We start from the raw sequence: 18,239 nt of genomic DNA, 5'->3' as shown, positions 1-18,239 counted from the left end.
TCAGAAGTAAAACTAAATTTCAAACTAATATCAAAGAGAATCTTTCTGAATTTATCCTAAAGATTTTGATTTCCAGAGTCGCATCAAAAAATTTTTAGTTTGATTGTTCGTTACTACAATTTATGATTTGAGTTTGGTAAGTTCAATTCTCCAACCTAAAGAATGTCTTCTCTAGCTCAAACTGCAACAACTTTTTGTGATTTTTCCAAAGCTTTCGATTGCGTTAATCATAACAGAAAGATTGTCTAGATATTTGTCTAATACTTCTCAATGTTTACAAACAGAAATTTAAACCTCCGCGTCAGAATAGGATTCAAATAAAACTATTTCAAAGTATCGATAAATAAATTTAATTAAAGAATGCGCTTTCAAATTTTCAAAATAACTACCAATTTTCATAATTTAGAAATTCAATTCAAACGCCGAACTTTAATAACTATCTCACTTTCTTAGTTATAATTCAACGCCGATGCGACAGTTTCCTATATACCGCGTCTATTTAAGTCAATTACGGCTACAATAACAGATTGAGTGTGGTGCAGAAGATTCATGGATAATCATCATCAGCGTCTCTCGTGATGCTCTTACTCGACTTGATGTTGTGACAGCGCCGTGATAGTTCACATGCGGTATCCGCAGAGGGCTATAAATCTTCCTAAACGAACGCAACCACAACCGGAATATTATTCAGTAGCAGTGCAATGCAGTGCCGGATTCGTCACGAATACATCAATATAATAATGTTTAGTGCAACTAAAGTCATTCCAACATTGACGCTAACGAATTTTTTTAATGTAATAGATTTTTTAGTTTTTGACTAGAAATAATAACCACATTGGAAAAGTAGACAAATACGAATATTTAGACGAGTGGATAAATGTCAAACGGGTATTTTTCTCTTCGCTCGCTTTGCGCATGCTCTGGAAGCTAACGTCGTCTGCGCGGCCAGCGCTCGTCAGATGTCAAACGCACCAGATAGAAAATTTGTACTTGATTTCTTTCTCTACTATCAAACAATTTGCGTTAATATATAAATTTAAATATATTTTGTATTTATAGCCTTTCTGTTTCTTTATTATCACTTTCTAGACTCTCTAATCCCAATTCTAGCTTTCTATTCTCTTCGTTTTCAATTTTCGCTTTCTAGACCCTTTACATAGTCTTCTAGACACTTTTCATTTCCAATTTTAGCTTTATAGAATATTTATTTTTCTAATTTTCGCCTTTTTAGACTCTTTTTTTTTCAATTTTCACCTTTCTAGACTTTTTTTCCTAAATTTTGCCTTTCTAGATTCTTTCTCTTTCAGATTCTTGTTTTTCTAGACTTTTTTTCTTTCTAGACGCTTTTTATACAGAGTTCTTACTTTCTAGATACTTTTTATTCGATTTTTTTCTTTCTAAACGCTTTTTATACTCAGTCCTTACTTCCTAGATTCTTTCCATTTCTAATTTTTGCTTTCTACACACTTTACATCGACTTCTAGTCTTCTAGACACTTTTGATTTCCAATTGTCGATTTCTACACTCTTTCTATTTCGAAATTTCGCTTTTCTGGACTTTTTTCTAATTTTCGCTTTTTAGACTCTTCTAATTCTTGTTTTTCTTGATTTCATATTTTCAATTATCGCTTTCTAACCTCTAGTCTAGCTTTCTGCTATCTATATTATTTTTTCTAATTTTTGCCTTTCTACACTTTTTAGTTTTCAATTCTAGTTCTACCTATCTAGACTCATTTCATTTCCAATTTTCGCTTTCTATACTCTTTACATCGACTTGTAGACACTTTTCATTTCCAATTCTAGCTTGCTATACCTTTTCTTTTTCTAATATTCGTCTTCCTAGACTCTTTTTTCCCAATTGTCACCTTTCTAGACTTTTTTTCCAAAATTTTGCCTTTCTAGACGCTTTCTGTTTTTGATTCTTGTTTTTATACTTTTTTTAAACGCTTTTTATACCCAGTCCTTACCTTCTAGATACTTTTTATTCGGTTTTTTCTTTCTCATCTCTTTATAGACTCAGTCCTTACTTTCTAGATTCTTTCCATTTCTAATTTTTGCTTTCGACACTCTTTACATCGACTTCTAGTCTTCTAGACCCTTTAATTTCCAATTATCGCTTTCTGCACTCATTCTATTTCGAAATTACGCCTTTATAGACTTTTTCTAATTTTCACTCTTTAGACCCTTTCTTCTTCTAATTCTTGTTTTTCTAGTCTTTTGGATACTTTTCAATTCCAATTCTACCTTACCATACCTTTTCTTTTTCTAATGTTCGCATGACTAGACTTTAACTTTTTCTAATATTCGTCTTTCTAGACTCTTTTCCCAATTTTCACCTTTATAGACTTTTTTTTCTAAATTTTGCCTTTTCTAGGCACTTTCTTGTTTTTCTAAACAGACGTTAGTTTTCCTTCTAGTGCAGATTCATCTGGGGTCTATAGTTTAATATTTGTATTAACATACTATACCCAAATATTAGGGTTTTAGGTTATAAAATTATGTAATGAAAGTCTGAATAAATAATTTAATGTTTTAATAAAGTTAATGTATAAATATGTGTAAATTATTATTAAAAAAATAATCCCCTCAAAACTTTGTCAATAATAATAACAGTTCTATTAAGATAAAGTAGAAAGAATATCTTTTTTAACAACAAGATGATCTTTATTATTCTCCACCTCCCTGAAATCAGATTTATGAATTAGACAGAAATATTTTCAGTATACATACAGCGCGTTTCAAAAACAAAGTGAACTTTTTCAATTTCTTTTGTAATTGTAATAAATTCTCTCATTTCAAGCAACCCCCTTAATATACTGGCAAAATATATTTTTTGTTTTGATGAATTTCTTTTGGGAAGCTTTTCTTCATTCCTCAAATTGATTAGTAGCTATGGGTATATCCACTGACCACCAAGGTCACCCGACTCGACACCCATGGATTTTTTTATAGAACTACCTCAACTGACATGAAATGAGTTGGTGAAAAGGTCGAATAGAGGGATGAAAATAACAGAAACACAATGAGAAAAATACTTTTTCATATCAGTAATAGTAAAAATTACAAAAAATATAATGATAAGATCAGTGAGAAGACTGAGCATTGTGAAAAGTAAAATGTTAGTAAAAAACTCAACTGCGCGGAACATGTAAAGAGTCAAACAACGAGCGATAGTAAATTGCAAGAAGAGGTAAACCAAAAAAAAAATATTTGAAGCAGAGAAAGATAGTAAAGGGGGTTGAAAGAAATACTGGAACTTAAAAGAAAAAATAAGAGATTCAGCAAAAATCGAAAATGGTAAGAAAACTGGAGATTCAACCATGAATTGTATCTACCCACCTCTTCATGAACACTCTAAGAGTATCCTTTGTACTTGCAGGAATGTAATTTTGATTTACGATGCTTTTGAGCATGTTCAAACAACCGTCTTGGTTCCAAGTAAATTTGTAGGATTTATCTTCGCTCTAAAATAATAACAAGAATTTAATAATTAAAGAATAAAGATATAAAATCAAATCAGATTTTTTTCCATACTCACTTTTATTATTCCAAGATTAACTAGAATAGAATTGTTAACGATGGAAAGTTTGTCAGTTTTTTGGGCCCAAATGAATAGATTTTTGTATAGTTTTTCAGCACATTCAGTGGAAATTTTCGCTACTTCCGGTCTAGTATTATTACTCAAAGCTGATACCTTCATCATTATTCTGACATATTCTTCTATAGAATTATCTTCATATTTCTGAAAAATATTTGCTCTTTATTAAGATACAGTCTCAACATTGCTCTGAGTAATTTAATACTACACCAACACCTAACCTAACCAACGTTTTGATAACAAAGTTATCGTCGATAAACCAACAAGACAGGAGATTCGGGAAGCAAAAAAAATTAGGCGTCTGGAGAACATGCAATAGTGGGTGAACTAATTGAGGAACAATTTTAGAGCGAGCAATGTGCTGGGATTTGTGGTAATTTTTATTCTCAATCTTTCGGGCAATTTTTATATTTTATAAGCTATTATTGGATCCTCATGTATAGCCAGTATCACTGTGTTATCAGCAAATGTGCCTGTCATAGAGTAGTTTGAGGTTGGAATGTATTTATCAGGTACAGGACTGGCTCTAGGATGCTGCCTTGTAGAACTCCAGCTTTAATGTGTTGAAATTCTGAAGTTTCATCACCAATTTTTGTTCTGAAAGTTCTGTTTGACAGATATTACTGAAGCGGGGTGTACTATGAATTGGGTAGACATATTTTGATTCTATTTAACAGAGATACATGCCGGACTTTATCAAAAGCCTGACTAACATCCAGGAAGGCTGCCGAGCAGTATTTTTCCCCTTTACCTGTATTGATGGTATGAATGTTTGTGGCGAAATCCGAATTGGTGATCTGGAATCACCTTTAGGATAGGGTCTATACGCTGTAATAGTAAAATAAATGAATTAGAATTTTGCTCTATTCTAATTCACCTTTTACTCGGGACTATCCAAGGCTCGTAAATTGAGAACCGACAAAACTTCAAAGTGCTATAACTCAAAAAGTATGCGAGATAAAAATTCAAAATTTAGAGATGTTATTCAAAAATAGCCTGGTTGAATGACTTAGTTAATAAATATTTTTTAGTGTTCTAGTACTATTCCAATTATCGTTGAAGACCTGTGAGAATATTCGAGAGAGGGCAGGACATAGGCAAGGGAAGTTGGTAGAGGAATCTTTAGAAAAACCTAAAAGTACTTTCAATTTTCTGAATAATTTAATTTTTTGGTAATTTGCCAATGTAATCTTTGATTACCTTGGCCTCTTCTAAGATTGCTTCTGTTCTATTAGGTCCCATAGCAAGAAAATTACTTGCACTAGGAGTCTCTATAAATTCTTTGATGCTTAAATGTAATTTTGTTGGAGATGGTACTTCAATTACATCTTGATCATGGCTTTCATCTTTGGTTTCTTCATCGACCGTTTCATCATTCTCACTATCATGCTCACTTTTATCTGTTTCTTCTTCATCATCTTCTTCATTACTATCTTCTGATTCGTCTTCATCTAAACTTCCCAAGACGTTCAATTTTCCTACAGAAACAAGAATTTTAAAATTAATCTATAATAGACTTGACACGATTTTCACATACCACAAACGAGTATATATTAACAAAAAGAGTTTTATGGTTTTTTAACTATCTTTCACTAAATTTAATACATTTTTCTATGGGTTTGAAAAAATTTTCCAAGCGATTTTTCCACTCCAACTGAAGTAACTACAAGATATTCGTTTTGATTGCAAAAACAACTTCTAGTGATTATTATTAAAGAGTGGGAACAGGAGAAGATTGCAAAAACAGCTTCTCCTAATGCTTATTATTAATAGGTGGGAACAAGAAAAGCCTCGGCCTTATGGCTGGTTAAAAATTCATGATGAATCGCCTCTTTTTTGAAATTTTCCAATCAAATGGTTGTGTACCTTCTTATGTTACCCTAAGCCATACCATAAAGACAAATACGAAAGCAAAGATTTGCTTCGATTTACTTCTGTTAACCATTTTCATATTTTTTAAGAACCCTTTTTTTGTAATCTGTAAAATTTACAATGAGCAAAAGGATAACAGTAATTTATGAATTAATTTGTAAGAAAATTACCCAATGACAATTTCCTTTCACTATAACACTAAAATCTGTCACGCAGATCATACAGAAGATACTTTTTCAGCCTTCACTGGATGAGAGGTATTATTAGAGGTAGAACCAATGCATTGGAGTGATTTTCAGAGTTAGCATACTTGGAAAAGTGTATCAACTTCACTTGGAGGTTATAAGCAATAACATTGTTGGGTACATACTATGGAGCATTTACTAGAATTCTAGGTACTTTTGACTAAAATATTTTTACATTTGCTACATTTGAGTAGGATGCAGTGCCCCATAGTTCAATACAATATCTCCAGATGGGTTTCGGTGAGACTTTATATAGTGGAAAATGAGATGACCTGCTTCAAGAATAAGATGATACGGCGGTAATATTATTAGTGCAGACTTATACTTCTGAAAAAGATATTTCATTTTATTATGTATATAAAATTACTAACCTATTTCGCCCAATTTTTTCTTTATCAATTCCTTCCCATCATCTCCAAATTTATTTCCATCTAATATCAACTTTTTCAATTTACTTTTATTAGCAATTGCATTCAATAATTCCAATCCCCCTTGTTTGGTTATTTCATTAAAACCGAAATTGATTTCTTCCAAATCTTTGTGAGAATCTTTCAAAGCGTCACTTAACAGTAAAGCTCCCCTAGTTTTCAGCAAGCAATCTCCTAAATTAATTTCTTTCAGATTCTGGTTATTACCAATTGCCGAAGCAATGGCTTTGGCCCCTTTTGCACCGATTGTATTATCGTTCAAATTAATAATCTGAAGGTTTCTATTGACTGAAAAAGCTTCAGATAAAGCAGATATACCTAAATGGTATATTCCATTTTGAGGCATGGTTATTTCTTCCAAAGTACCCAAGAGCTACAATAAAAATTTGTTTTTGTGAAAAATCCTGATAGAGAAAATGCTATGATTTAATAAACTATTGAAGGGGTTAGAATACAAGGGTTACAAATTACATACGCAAACTAGATGTGAATATTTGTTGAAATACAAAGGATCTAAGTGCATTTTGCAACTTCGAAAAGCATCTTTAAGGTTCCAGAAAAAGTATGTATGTCTTGGATCTAATCAGACCAGAAAGAAGATAGCTTAGCTTTTACTGCAAATTGTTCTGAATATGAAAAAAGTAAACAAATGGCATACAAAAAAACTCCGAAAATTGAAAGGTGTTTCTTTGCAGGAATTGAACTATAATGAATAATTTCAGTTTCACCAAAATCTTGTTTCTTTATTTTTTTTGACCGCTATAACTTTGCAAATGATACGTTGCAGCAAGAAATATAAATTCAACCTAACTCACAAAATAAGCTTCAAATCAATTAATCTATTAAAATTTTGAAAATAAGTTGAAAAGAATGTGTTCCAAATTTGGTACAATACACAGTAAGGGGTTAATATTATACCCCTTATATTTTAACTCCATCAAGTGTAAATATGATTCATTCCCTCAGAGAAAACTCAAATTAATAGCATTAATATTGTTAATTCATCACGAAAATATAATTACCTTAAACACTTCAGCAAGTACTTTTGCTCCCTCATTTTCAAGTCTGTTTCTTCCAGCAATAAACACTTTCAATGCCAAACATTTACCTTGTTCTTTGCTGTATTTATAACAATCTGTGAGAGCTGATGCTAACAGCTTACCACCAGTTATACCCAATCCATTATTATTGAGACGTAATTCCTCAAGAGCATAACAAGATGAACTTCTAAGTAATGACGCTAATCCTTCTACACCAACTGGCCCAAAGGCATTATCACTGAGGTCGAGTTCCGTCAATCTGGCTCCAGCAGTTACCAAACTATCTCCTAAATATTGCTAAATGCAGGATAAAGTTACATTGAGATTTACTTAATATATATGATGTAACTTACCAATGCTATTGGAATTTCTGTTTTCATTCTACCTGTAAACATATCTTTCCATAATGCCCTTCGAAATTCAGGGTGTTTCTCCAGAGACTTGGCAATTTCCTTGGAAGCACCTACCCCTAAAGTATTCCCTTCAAGGTTAAGATACTGAAGATTGGAACATTTCTCGATTTCGTTAGTGACTTGTTTAGCTGAAAAGAATATTTTGTAACTATTCGCTGCACGTGTGATAAAGTGAACTTACCGTCTTCTTCTGAATTTAATTTTAATGATTTACCAGCAAAACTTACTCCTGTATCGCTAACGTGAGTTTCTTCAAACGCCTTAAGAATGGATGTAATGTCATGTGAAGACATTTTTTAAGTATTATTCGACAGAGTAAAATCTATAATATTAACTCGTGTTTATCTTATTAGAATGATCGTTATATATTTCAAATCTTTAGAAATATTTATATTTCACAGAAAAATGACCTGTATATCAACATTATTTATGGTAGTTTCTCAAAAATGAAGTAGACGTGTGAAATGTCAATTTTTGACGTTGTCAAAAAGCTTCTTCAGTTGTATACGAAACAAAGAAATTTGTCTACTATTAAAATTTATAGCTATAAAAACTATTTTTTCATAATTTTAACTTCCACTAGTGAAAATTATCAATCTTTGTATTGATGATCAATTTGAATTGGTTGGTTATTTCATATGGCAAATGACATGCAAAAAAGAAGACGCTCTTAAACCTATTGTCAAATGTAACAGTTTAACGTATTTTTAAATTTTGTACCGAACAATGTTTCAAATATCAATATAATGTTTGTAGAACTTTTATACATAATCAGCCTAACGAAGACATTTATATATTATGGTCTTTACTATAGTTTTAAAGTAGGGCAAGGCCTAGTATATGCGGTCACTGTTATATTAACTAATGTGTTATCTCTCTTAAAACATTTGACTGAAATCTTATCAATTGTAATAGAGTCATTCGCAATATTCTATGGAGATATCATTCAATGTTTACTGGAATTTCTAGAAGCTCTGGGACAATTGTTGGAAGTGTTGGGCTCAACTTCGTCAAGTGTAATATCAAGTACCTATAATTTTATTCATAAAATAAGTTACATCTGCTATCAAATATACATACTGTTGAAAGACTCCCTACTAAGTGTTTATGAGTTACTAATTACGACATGCAAATTTATAAAACATTTAATAGTTTTGTTTGGTGCTGGAGTTTGGTTTGCAATCACATTAATTCCATTATCATTAGTAAACATGCTGCATTTATTTACACGGCTTATAAATACTGTGTTGATGACTATATTTGATAAAACAATAGAATATATAAAAGATTTACGAGACTGCATGAAGAACATTTATATTTTTGTAACAGATGTTCCAGTTGAGTCTGTGATTGGATTAATTATAGCTATATGCTTAATATATATCATGACCCAATTTTATATGACTTTGTACCAAAGCGCTAGGCAAATTTTTATCAATGTTTTCAATAATGCTGGAAGACAATCAAGAAATATAAGAAGAAATGAAAGAATATTTCACAATAGAAGTAACAGAATCTTGAATCGTATGGGAAACGAAAGTTCATCGAATAATATAAGGAATGAAAGTGCACAGTTAAATAGGTACAGAAGACCACAAATAAGAAGAAATTATGAATCCGAATCCACTCCAACTGAAACCAAAACTGATATTTTAGAAGAACAATATTGTGTTATATGCCAGGAACGTATTAAATGTATTTTAGTACTGCCTTGTAAACATGTATGTATGTGTATGGAATGTAATTCTAGATTGCAGTTATACAACAATACATGTCCAATTTGTAGAAATGATATTGAAAGTACTATGAAAATATTTGTATGAAAACTGTTATTGAAAGATAATAAATTGCTTCATCAAATCTTTCACATAATATTAGTCCATATATAATCAACACTTCCAGTCCAGTTATTTGTAAGTATGAAGTTTTTGAAATATATGTTTATTTTTTTTAAATTGTAATGAGCTAATATTTCAGTCTAGCAACTTATTTTTGTTCAAAACTCCAATATTGTTTATATAAATCTATCAAATTGATCCCACAGCTGTTTTAGTCTAAGTCTGTTAGTTTTAGCTGCAGGGTAACAACGTAACTGCAGGGAGCGATCGGAGGTTGAAAAAAAAGCGGCCATCGTAGTTACCAATATATTTTCAAAAAATGGTCGCGATTTTGAAAAGCATTGTAGTACTTATTCAAACCAAATTTTGTTTTGTTTTTCTATAATTATAGTCGACATCTGTTGAACTGGAATCTTTATAGTTAAAGACTTGATGCAGCTATTTGGTATCACATGTTATATTAAAAAAATAATATTTTCATGCTAAACTGACTATGTAAATCTATCAAGATTTTTATTTTGAATAAACATTTATTATATTTCAAGATAATTTATTTGTTAACAGACCCCAAGTTTTATAATTTTCTACCTACTCAAATTCCTATCAGTCAACATTGTGCACTGCATTTAAAACCACCGAGATCCCCCAATAATCTGGCAAGTTCTTCGAACACAGTCTAGAACATTTAGAACCTTAGATTAGGGAAGGAAGAGGAGACTGCTCATGTATAACTCGAAGTATTTTTCTTTTGTTACCAAAACGAGACTAGTAGAATTTAGTACTCAAGATTTGAACCAGAAAGAATCCACAGATGTAATTTTCCTAGACATAGGCAAAGCTTTCGATCGAGTGTGGCACAAGGGCTTGCTTTACAAGATGAAAGAGGCAGGATACACTAAACCTCTCATAATACTTCTGAGCACGTACCTCAAAGACAGAAAGTTTCAGGTGAACGCTGCAAACGAGATATCGGAAGTCTGATTGACAGGATGATATTGCAATAGCAACGAGGTGCGTGAAGGTGAAAAACATCACAAAAAGACTCAAAAATAAATGTAGATAAATGTTGTGAAACATGAAAAATAAAAGCGCGAGAGAAACCAAGTCGTTCTCTACAAGAAAACAAATTGAAGACGAAAACAAAACTCAGATTTATTAGGAGTATGATAAAACCCATTTTGACATAAGTACGCCTCGGTTATATTGGGAAATAGCGATAATTTTACTCAATAAATTAATAAAGGTTTAAATTTGTGACAATGTCATATTTGAGTTCCAAAAATGTTTATTTAGATTGATAAAATGATTAACAAAAAACAGTGTAAGTATATAAACTACCATTTAGTTTGTCGTTCGAAAAATAAATAATATTACGTAGCATATCAATAATTTAATAAAACCTGTGATAAAAGTAATCATCGAGATGTTTTTAAAAAAACTGGTTATTTTATAAACTATATTACAACATATTTTGCACAATCTAAGTTTGCTTTTAAGACAATCTGGCAAAACGATAAAGAATAATTGAAGTTCGATTCACTATGATCTAGAGATCGTAGGTCATATTTTTAGGATATCGAACAGCGTTGCCAAGCTGTCAAATTATCTATAATTTTTATATTGTATTCGTAGAAAATAATTTAATATACTATGTTATTATTAATATATTTACTTACCTTATAATTGATGGATTTGAATAATTCGTTTTTCGTGCATATCATCAAAATAAATTGCACGCCAAAAAATGGAGACTAGGTCCAAAATTATTAGAGAAAAATCATTATTGACATAATTATTAATAAACAAATTTAAAGCCCGATCTTATGATTATGACGTCTTTAAAGTAATTATGCCATTAAATTCACGAATAATATGTACAAAGTCTGGAATCTCTAGCTCAATACAGTTAGAAATTATGACGTCAAAAACAAACTAATAGGGTACTTGTTTTGCGGTTGTGAGAAAAAAATTTTGTAGGTAATTCAAATATTTTAGTAAAGCAGCCATATTGCGTGACGTCATAAATATGTAATGTATTATGTAATAATGTAAGAACGTAACCTATAAAAAGTTTATTAACTTTATTCTTGTATATAGAAAATTGTTTTATTAATACGTAACTAATAAATAAAAACTGTTTATAACAGCGCACGCTACGTTACCAGCAACGATAACCTTGTGATCATCAAGCAGACAACTGCTCAATGTTTTTATTGAACCGACGTCACAACTTAAAACCAATGAGAATCGTTTTTTAATATAGTTAATATATTTAGACATTATTTTTTCACTTTCAATTAAATATTTTACTTTCTGGCATTATTTCATATCAAAATTTGAGTCGCGATGAAGCTGCTCATATCATACAATTACGGGAAAGATTACAAAAATTTATGGAGACAGGAAATCATGCCAGTTGAGTAGAGTAAGGAATAATTTCAGTCAAAATACTAATACGTGCTCAGTTTTTAAGAAGTCCGTTGCTTCGACATCCATTTGTGGCATATGATAACCTACAAACTCCACTAGCAGAACTCTACCTAACCTAACCTAACCATAAATGCATTCAAATGTTCGTATGATCTAAAATACGGAATTGCACACTTCATCTCCTAAATATGTTACATATTTATGAAGTTTATTGAATTGAACAAAAATATTTTGGTTATTGTAACCACATTATTTTATTTATTATAATTTGTATCACTTCAAAAATTTTTGATGAATAAAAGTAGTTCTTGAAAAAAGCTTGGCAACGCTGTAAATTTGTAACCGTTAGGTCTAGACAGACTGTTAAGTCACTTTAAAAACATAAAATCTGGCAGATACGAACCGACTACAACTTATAACAACATTTTAATGTATTGAAGGCACTGGAGTTTTAAATTTATTTAGTCCGCGAGTGTGTGGAAAGATCGAGATGTTCGATGATGTTAAAAGAAAGGTAAACTTTGTACAAAATTAATTTTTTCGTATGTACGTGATAGATGAAAATATTAATAGTGGTGATGTAGTTTAATTTCCTGTTATTGGGTCCGATTTAAAAATTTAAAAATTGGTGTATATGTAGCATTAGTCATTTTCTCGCCTATTTCAAATCTACGTGGGAGACTAAAATGCGCATTTGAGTCAACTTTTGGTGAGGAATTTGAACTATTCACATAATAATTATAAGATTGTTTGAATGTATGTAATGTAACAAAATAATTATCAATATTTTACATAATATAAACGTTTATATTTATATGTACGGGTTGTCCCGTTAATTATTATATGCTTCACTTTATAAAAAAGAGTTAAATTAATTAAATTAATGAAATTACTATTTCATTAGAATTTCACAGAATATCTTGATATACAGGGAAAACAATGATAAGATTTGATGAAAATGGATGAGGTTGTAGGTATATGTAAATATAGAAAAGTAAAATTGATCTGGCAAGGAAATAGTCAGTGAAGGTCATTGTTAAAGTCTGTAGCAAGGCATCAAACCAGATGGCTACAAAAAAGATGTCATCAAAAATTGGATATCTAGTTCATACTGGTACAGTTGAGAAACTGCTTTCAAATGTTTATGGCTTATGGAGTTGATAATAGACGATGATGAAGATGACGTTAAACTTTATTTCGCTATTCATTCATTTAATTATAAATAAGAAACGCCTTAATTGTAAATTTCGATTTGTAAGGGTGGAGATGAGGAGTCCACGTGGACTGACTGTTTACTGTTAGATATTTACCGAATATTATACGGGGAGTGAACATTATTTTTCATTTCTTAATTTGATATGATTGTTTTTCGCGCATAACTGTCTTCTTCAATTGATAATGGAAAAACTATAATAAATTATGGTGTTATTAACATTGTTGTCAGATGATGAATTTTTCTTGTAATTTCCATAATTTTGTTTTTATAACAAATTAGTTTTAATAAACTATGATTAATCACAGAGTTTTAAAAAGTAAAGAAAAACATTTTTAAAACATTTTCATTTTTGGAGAAACATGCAAAAACACGTTACATAAGAAAAAAACCAAAAGAATTCATAAAAAACTAAACTTTTGTATTTCATTAATTTATGGGTGAACCCACCTAGTAACAACATCTGATTTTTCCAAATGTCAGCGTCATACCAACCAAAAGAGAAGGGATAGAAGTTCTAATGATAGTAGTCAATAAGAAACGTATAATATCTTTAATAATGTATATCCTAACCGAAATCCCATAACAAGATCTACTGTCAGAAAATTAGTAAAAAAGTTCAACGAAATTGGTTCGGTAAAGGATTCATCTAAATCAGGGCGCAGAAAAACTGCATCTGTCGTTTCCAAAACTCATTCTGCATATTAATTAATTAATTTAATTCTACAATAACGCGTAGTGATGTTATGCACCTCTTTAATGATAGCCAAATTCTGCTAAACTCGATTAACATTTAACATTAATTATAAATAAATTTATTTTATTTATAGCAGAGCGGTGAACTAGTTTTCGTTCCATTGGTCTGACTAAAAAATATTTAAAGGGCACCTAATTTTAATCAGATACACTGACCTACAAAAAGGAAACACTTAAAATTAACTACAATGTTGAGGGTTTAATCCTATACAGTGGTAAAAGTCAAATGGATTCAATTAATGTTTTCGTGTACTGTACATATTTATGAAATAACCCGAAATACGTCAATTTTTAATTATAAATTGACATTCTTCAAGATGGAAATCGTCTTCGAATGACTTATAGAACACCCAGGTTTGCTAAAATGGAAATATAGGCTTGTGACACCACCATTTTCTATTAAATAATGTTATCGTGTATTGTTACAAGTCAGATAGAATAATTCAAGCTCAAGTTGATTGATGAACGTTCTCGTATTAGTCACAAACATATTTGAAATAAACATTTGACATTGGATTCAATTTTTTCACTAGTCCACACTGTATTGTCTACCTCACGCGGTTAATAATAAATTAAAATTATGATAACGTGCATTAAATTCAACACTGTGATTAGCTACAGTCGAAACTACTAAAAACCTCATCAAATGCAAATAACGGGAAGGCTTCATTCAAATAATCGACTTACTTCCAGTTGCACTTGGTGATATCCATACTGAACACATTGTTTACACCACAACTACACCAACAATCACAATTACACTGTCTGACGTCCTTTTCGATAACCTAGTTATCGTCTTCAAAGGTAAACTAAAACCTGATAACTTGATTTACATGTTTCATACTAAATCTTCCCACCAATAAACCTCCTCCCGCGAAAATTAATTCCAGCGGGACAATCTTCTTGGCGAGAATCTTCACATTCATTATTTGATTACTAAACTATAGAGTGGGTTGTAAGGAATTGGCCCTTTGTCCCTATTTAAGCTACTAAAGTCAAGTCATTAGGTTTCAGTTTACTTTCAACCTCTGTAGACGATAACTTGGTTATAGAAACGCGCTTCAGCCAGTGTAACTGGAAGTGTTGGTGTAGTAGTGATGTAAACAGTGTGTTTAGTATGTTACTCATCGAAACTGGTAAAACTCAGTACTTTTATCGCGAGAATTATTATGACAAGTGCTTTTTTACAACTTGCTCCTGTATACCAATTTTACGGCTGGAATTCTTCGATATTTTATAATCTTTCAAGTAAGAAAATACGCCGAGTGGTCTAGGGTTATGAGTAGAGTTCAGTTGTGGGCACTGAGACTCAACGTTTTAATAATTAATTTCGTTTTTTAGTTCGAGACTGAAGGATTCGCAGTCATCGAACATTTATTTAGTCCAGAAGAAGTAGAAGAGATGAAAAATGAAGCTAAAAAATTGATAAATACGATGCCAGGAGAATCCAAAAGAACAATTTTCAGTACAACTAATTCGGAGTCCCAACAGGTAAACAAATTTTTTCTAGTTGTTTCATTTCGCATTTATTTTCAATCAATTTGTTTTCAAATAACTTTCGTTGAAAATCATATTTGTCAAGACCACCTGAAAGTAGGAAAACTTTCCAACCCTAAAATTATGTTTCATTTTTTGACAATTCTTCTGTAATAACTGAACTGAATTAACTAGCAAAATGTAAATTTCTATCTAGTATTTAAACGAAAGTTATTCAAAGACGTATCCTGTTTAACTGATTTTCGATTTTGTAGAATAAAGACAAATACTTCTTGGAAAGCGGTGATAAAATATCATATTTCTTCGAGGAAGGGGCGTTGGGTGCTAACGGGGAATTACTCGTAGAACCGGAGTATTCATTGAATAAAATCGGACACGCACTCCATGAACTCAACCCCGTTTTTCGAAAATATACGTTTTCCGAAAAGATAAAAGAAGCCGCCTTCCAATTAGGTTTTGAAGAACCTGTTATACCTCAAAGCATGTACATTTTTAAAAATCCCAAGATTGGAAGCGAAGGTAAATTCATCGTTTTAATACAAACTAATAGTTATTGAATTCATCAATATAAAGTGAGTCACTGAAAAATTTGGATCCTATTAATCTTTTCCAAGATACTAATTATTTAATAAAGTAAAAAAGAAATTAATCAATCCCATTTTTAATATGTGTATGTATGTATTAATTTATGGATATTAAATTTCTTTAATTTCTTAGACCTTTTTATATATTTATGTTTCTAAATGTTGTTAATTTTAGGTCTCTTCTGTTTTGAAATTAGTTTTTCAAAAATTATCAAAAAAAACTAATTTTAAAATAGAAAAGACCTAAAATTAACAACTTTTATGGGTATTTTGATATTTATTTGAGATTTTTAGTTAAACTGGCTAAATTTTTTCAAATATGATCAGCTTCGTATTTGTGTTTGCTTATGACTACAAATTTTTCGCTCTATCTTAGTGCAAATCTACCCCGTGTTTTTTGTACTTTGATTTGAATAATTATTTCCGAGCTTTTGCTAAAGTTCAACGCAACTATATACTACGAGGTCTGGCTATTAAATAACGAGACTGCTTACACACCTTTCCAAACGTTTTTTCCATCGATCGAAGCAGTGCTGGAAGTCTTCTTTGGTGATGTCCTTTAAGAGCTCGGCCGTTTTTTCCTTCACTGCTGCTATCGACTCAAATTTATTTTAGGAAACCAAAAAGTCGCACGGTATCAAATCTGGTAAGTACTGGCCAGATACTGCGTCACTGGTAACGCGTTATGAACAGGTTCGTTGTCCTGGTGCAAAATCGAGCCGTTTTTAACGAATTCGATATCGCAGTGTTGCTAAAACTAACAAATAGTAAGTTAAAACGATCAAAATTGTCTTAAATTTTTATTTCCTCTCTCTCGATCCTCACTAAAGCGGTTACACCACTCAAAAACACGCGCACGAGATAGAGAATTTACCTCATAGGCCTCTTGCAACTATTTATAGCACTCATTCGAAGTTTTTTTCAATTTAACGAGAAATTTAGTATTGATACGTTGTTCCTGTTTTTCGGCACGAGAAAAAAACACGTTCTTTCAAATTTCTACTGCACAAATACTATAAAAACGTGTTTTGGGACATGTATAGACAAGATATCTAGATACCCCACTCGTCTAGAGCGCCCTCTAGGCGCGCGATCTCGTTATTTAACAGCCAGACCTTGTATTTGATTAATGGATTATTCCCTTATTTATTTACACTAAATAAATTGATTTGTATAAGGCAAATACAGAAGTAATACATATTTCTTGACCAGAACTTCTTTAATTCAAATTTCAAAAGATATTTCTTTATACAAATATACAAAAGCAAATAAACATTAAGTAAATGATGCCGTTAACTGTACACAAACTTACTATATACTGACGTAAGATCATCCTCATATTGGTATTTAGCATTTAGCAGTTTTTTCAAAATTTGTTAAATACGGAAATACTAGTAGCACAGAACATTTTTTTTTCAATGTGGATTTCCATTCTTAGGATTTAATCCAATTTAATTACTCTCCTAATCCCTGGTCGGAAAGAACGAGTGAAAATTTTGTATATGAAAAACTATTTATTTGGATTTTGTTTCTCAGTAATCGCCCACCAGGATGCCACATACTTGTACACAGATCCTTTGAAATTAGTAGGATTTTGGATAGCCATAGATGACGCTACTATAGAAAATGGGTGTTTATGGTTTTCGAGTAGATCACATAATAGTGGAGTACATCGAAGATATATTAGAAATCCGGATAAAAAGTCCGATGAAGTGTTGATATATAATTCAGCCGCTCCTTACTACCAAAAAAGCAACTTTTCCCCAGTTCCGATTTCAAAAGGTATAATACTATCTATTGATAACTTTTTTCATCAAACTAAAAAGTTTTAAGTAATTTTCAAACTAACCTCAAAACAATAATGAAAAAAATAAATACGAATATTATTGTGAAGAAGCGTGGGGCGGTTTGTACAATATTTCTTGTACATCGAGTGATTTTTTTGTTGCAATTTCTATGTTCTACAAGAAATTTTCAATGTTGTGCAATATAATTATTTCAATTTTTAGGTAGCTGTATTCTAATACATGGTCAAGTGGTTCATTACAGCGAAGCTAATAAATCCAACAAATCAAGACACGCTTACACTTTCCATGTTGTAGAAAGTAAAAATACTATTTACTCCAAAGAAAACTGGCTACAACCTACCAATAAACCGTTTATGAATTTGTACAGAAATTAAATTTATTATTAGTCGTATATTGTACATAATTTACTTCAAATAAAACTTATTTTTTAGACGACGCTGAAAGTTATTCGTTTTGAGTGTTCCATGTAGTGAAAGTGACAGTTCCGTACTGCGAAACACTTTCGGGAGTAACAACTT

At 31.1% G+C, this 18,239-nt stretch overlaps 3 protein-coding genes across 6 annotated transcripts; 2 read left to right on the top strand and 1 right to left on the bottom strand.

The window, feature by feature from the left end:
* Positions 1-2,515: 2,515 nt before the first annotated feature.
* LOC130898854 (ran GTPase-activating protein 1) lies at positions 2,516-14,888 on the bottom strand. Of its 2 annotated transcripts, XM_057808414.1 has the most exons (9): positions 14,520-14,888; positions 7,777-7,917; positions 7,536-7,723; positions 7,165-7,479; positions 6,086-6,515; positions 4,798-5,075; positions 3,538-3,741; positions 3,339-3,463; positions 2,516-2,681 (listed from the first exon to the last, which is right to left on the bottom strand). In XM_057808414.1, the coding sequence occupies exons 2-9, from the start codon at positions 7,886-7,888 to the stop codon at positions 2,618-2,620; spliced, it is 1,716 nt and encodes a 571-aa protein (XP_057664397.1). In that variant the 5' UTR covers positions 7,889-7,917; positions 14,520-14,888; the 3' UTR covers positions 2,516-2,617. The 2 variants fall into 2 exon arrangements, with proteins under 2 accessions (XP_057664397.1, XP_057664396.1); XM_057808413.1 differs by lacking the exon at positions 14,520-14,888 and having other exon boundaries at positions 7,777-8,060.
* On the top strand, positions 8,145-9,977 carry LOC130898855 (uncharacterized). 2 transcript variants are annotated; one of them, XM_057808415.1, is made up of 2 exons: positions 8,145-9,316; positions 9,382-9,971. In XM_057808415.1, exons 1-2 carry the CDS (start codon positions 8,342-8,344, stop codon positions 9,385-9,387), a joined length of 981 nt encoding a protein of 326 aa, XP_057664398.1. In that variant the 5' UTR covers positions 8,145-8,341; the 3' UTR covers positions 9,388-9,971. The 2 variants fall into 2 exon arrangements, 1 of the variants encoding a protein (XP_057664398.1); XR_009059944.1 differs by having other exon boundaries at positions 8,146-9,508; positions 9,663-9,977.
* LOC130898856 (phytanoyl-CoA dioxygenase domain-containing protein 1 homolog) lies at positions 12,218-18,156 on the top strand. Of its 2 annotated transcripts, none has more exons than XM_057808416.1 (5): positions 12,218-12,377; positions 15,174-15,323; positions 15,584-15,848; positions 17,450-17,695; positions 17,923-18,156. In XM_057808416.1, exons 1-5 carry the CDS (start codon positions 12,354-12,356, stop codon positions 18,093-18,095), a joined length of 858 nt encoding a protein of 285 aa, XP_057664399.1. In that variant the 5' UTR covers positions 12,218-12,353; the 3' UTR covers positions 18,096-18,156. The 2 variants fall into 2 exon arrangements, with proteins under 2 accessions (XP_057664399.1, XP_057664400.1); XM_057808417.1 differs by lacking the exon at positions 12,218-12,377 and adding an exon at positions 14,529-15,119.
* Positions 18,157-18,239: the final 83 nt, after the last annotated feature.

This window comes from Diorhabda carinulata, chromosome 10 (assembly GCF_026250575.1).
Source record: "Diorhabda carinulata isolate Delta chromosome 10, icDioCari1.1, whole genome shotgun sequence".
Lineage (NCBI taxonomy): Eukaryota > Metazoa > Arthropoda > Insecta > Coleoptera > Chrysomelidae > Diorhabda > Diorhabda carinulata.
Note: the sequence above shows the minus strand (reverse complement) of the source record. Positions and strands in the feature narration are given on the sequence as shown.

Coding starts and splice junctions, on each gene's coding strand:
- LOC130898854 (XM_057808414.1), bottom strand. CDS start 7,888: ATGTCTTCACATGACATTACATCCATTCTTAAGGCGTTTGAAGAAACT. Junction 3,742..4,797: donor CAATCTTAGAAGAGGCCAAG/GTAATCAAAGAT, acceptor AATATTTTTCAG/AAATATGAAGATAATTCTAT. Junction 2,682..3,338: donor CTTAGAGTGTTCATGAAGAG/GTGGGTAGATAC, acceptor ATCTGATTTCAG/GGAGGTGGAGAATAATAAAG.
- LOC130898855 (XM_057808415.1), top strand. CDS start 8,342: ATGTTTGTAGAACTTTTATACATAATCAGCCTAACGAAGACATTTATA.
- LOC130898856 (XM_057808416.1), top strand. CDS start 12,354: ATGTTCGATGATGTTAAAAGAAAG. Junction 12,378..15,173: donor TCGATGATGTTAAAAGAAAG/GTAAACTTTGTA, acceptor TTCGTTTTTTAG/TTCGAGACTGAAGGATTCGC. Junction 15,324..15,583: donor CTAATTCGGAGTCCCAACAG/GTAAACAAATTT, acceptor TCGATTTTGTAG/AATAAAGACAAATACTTCTT.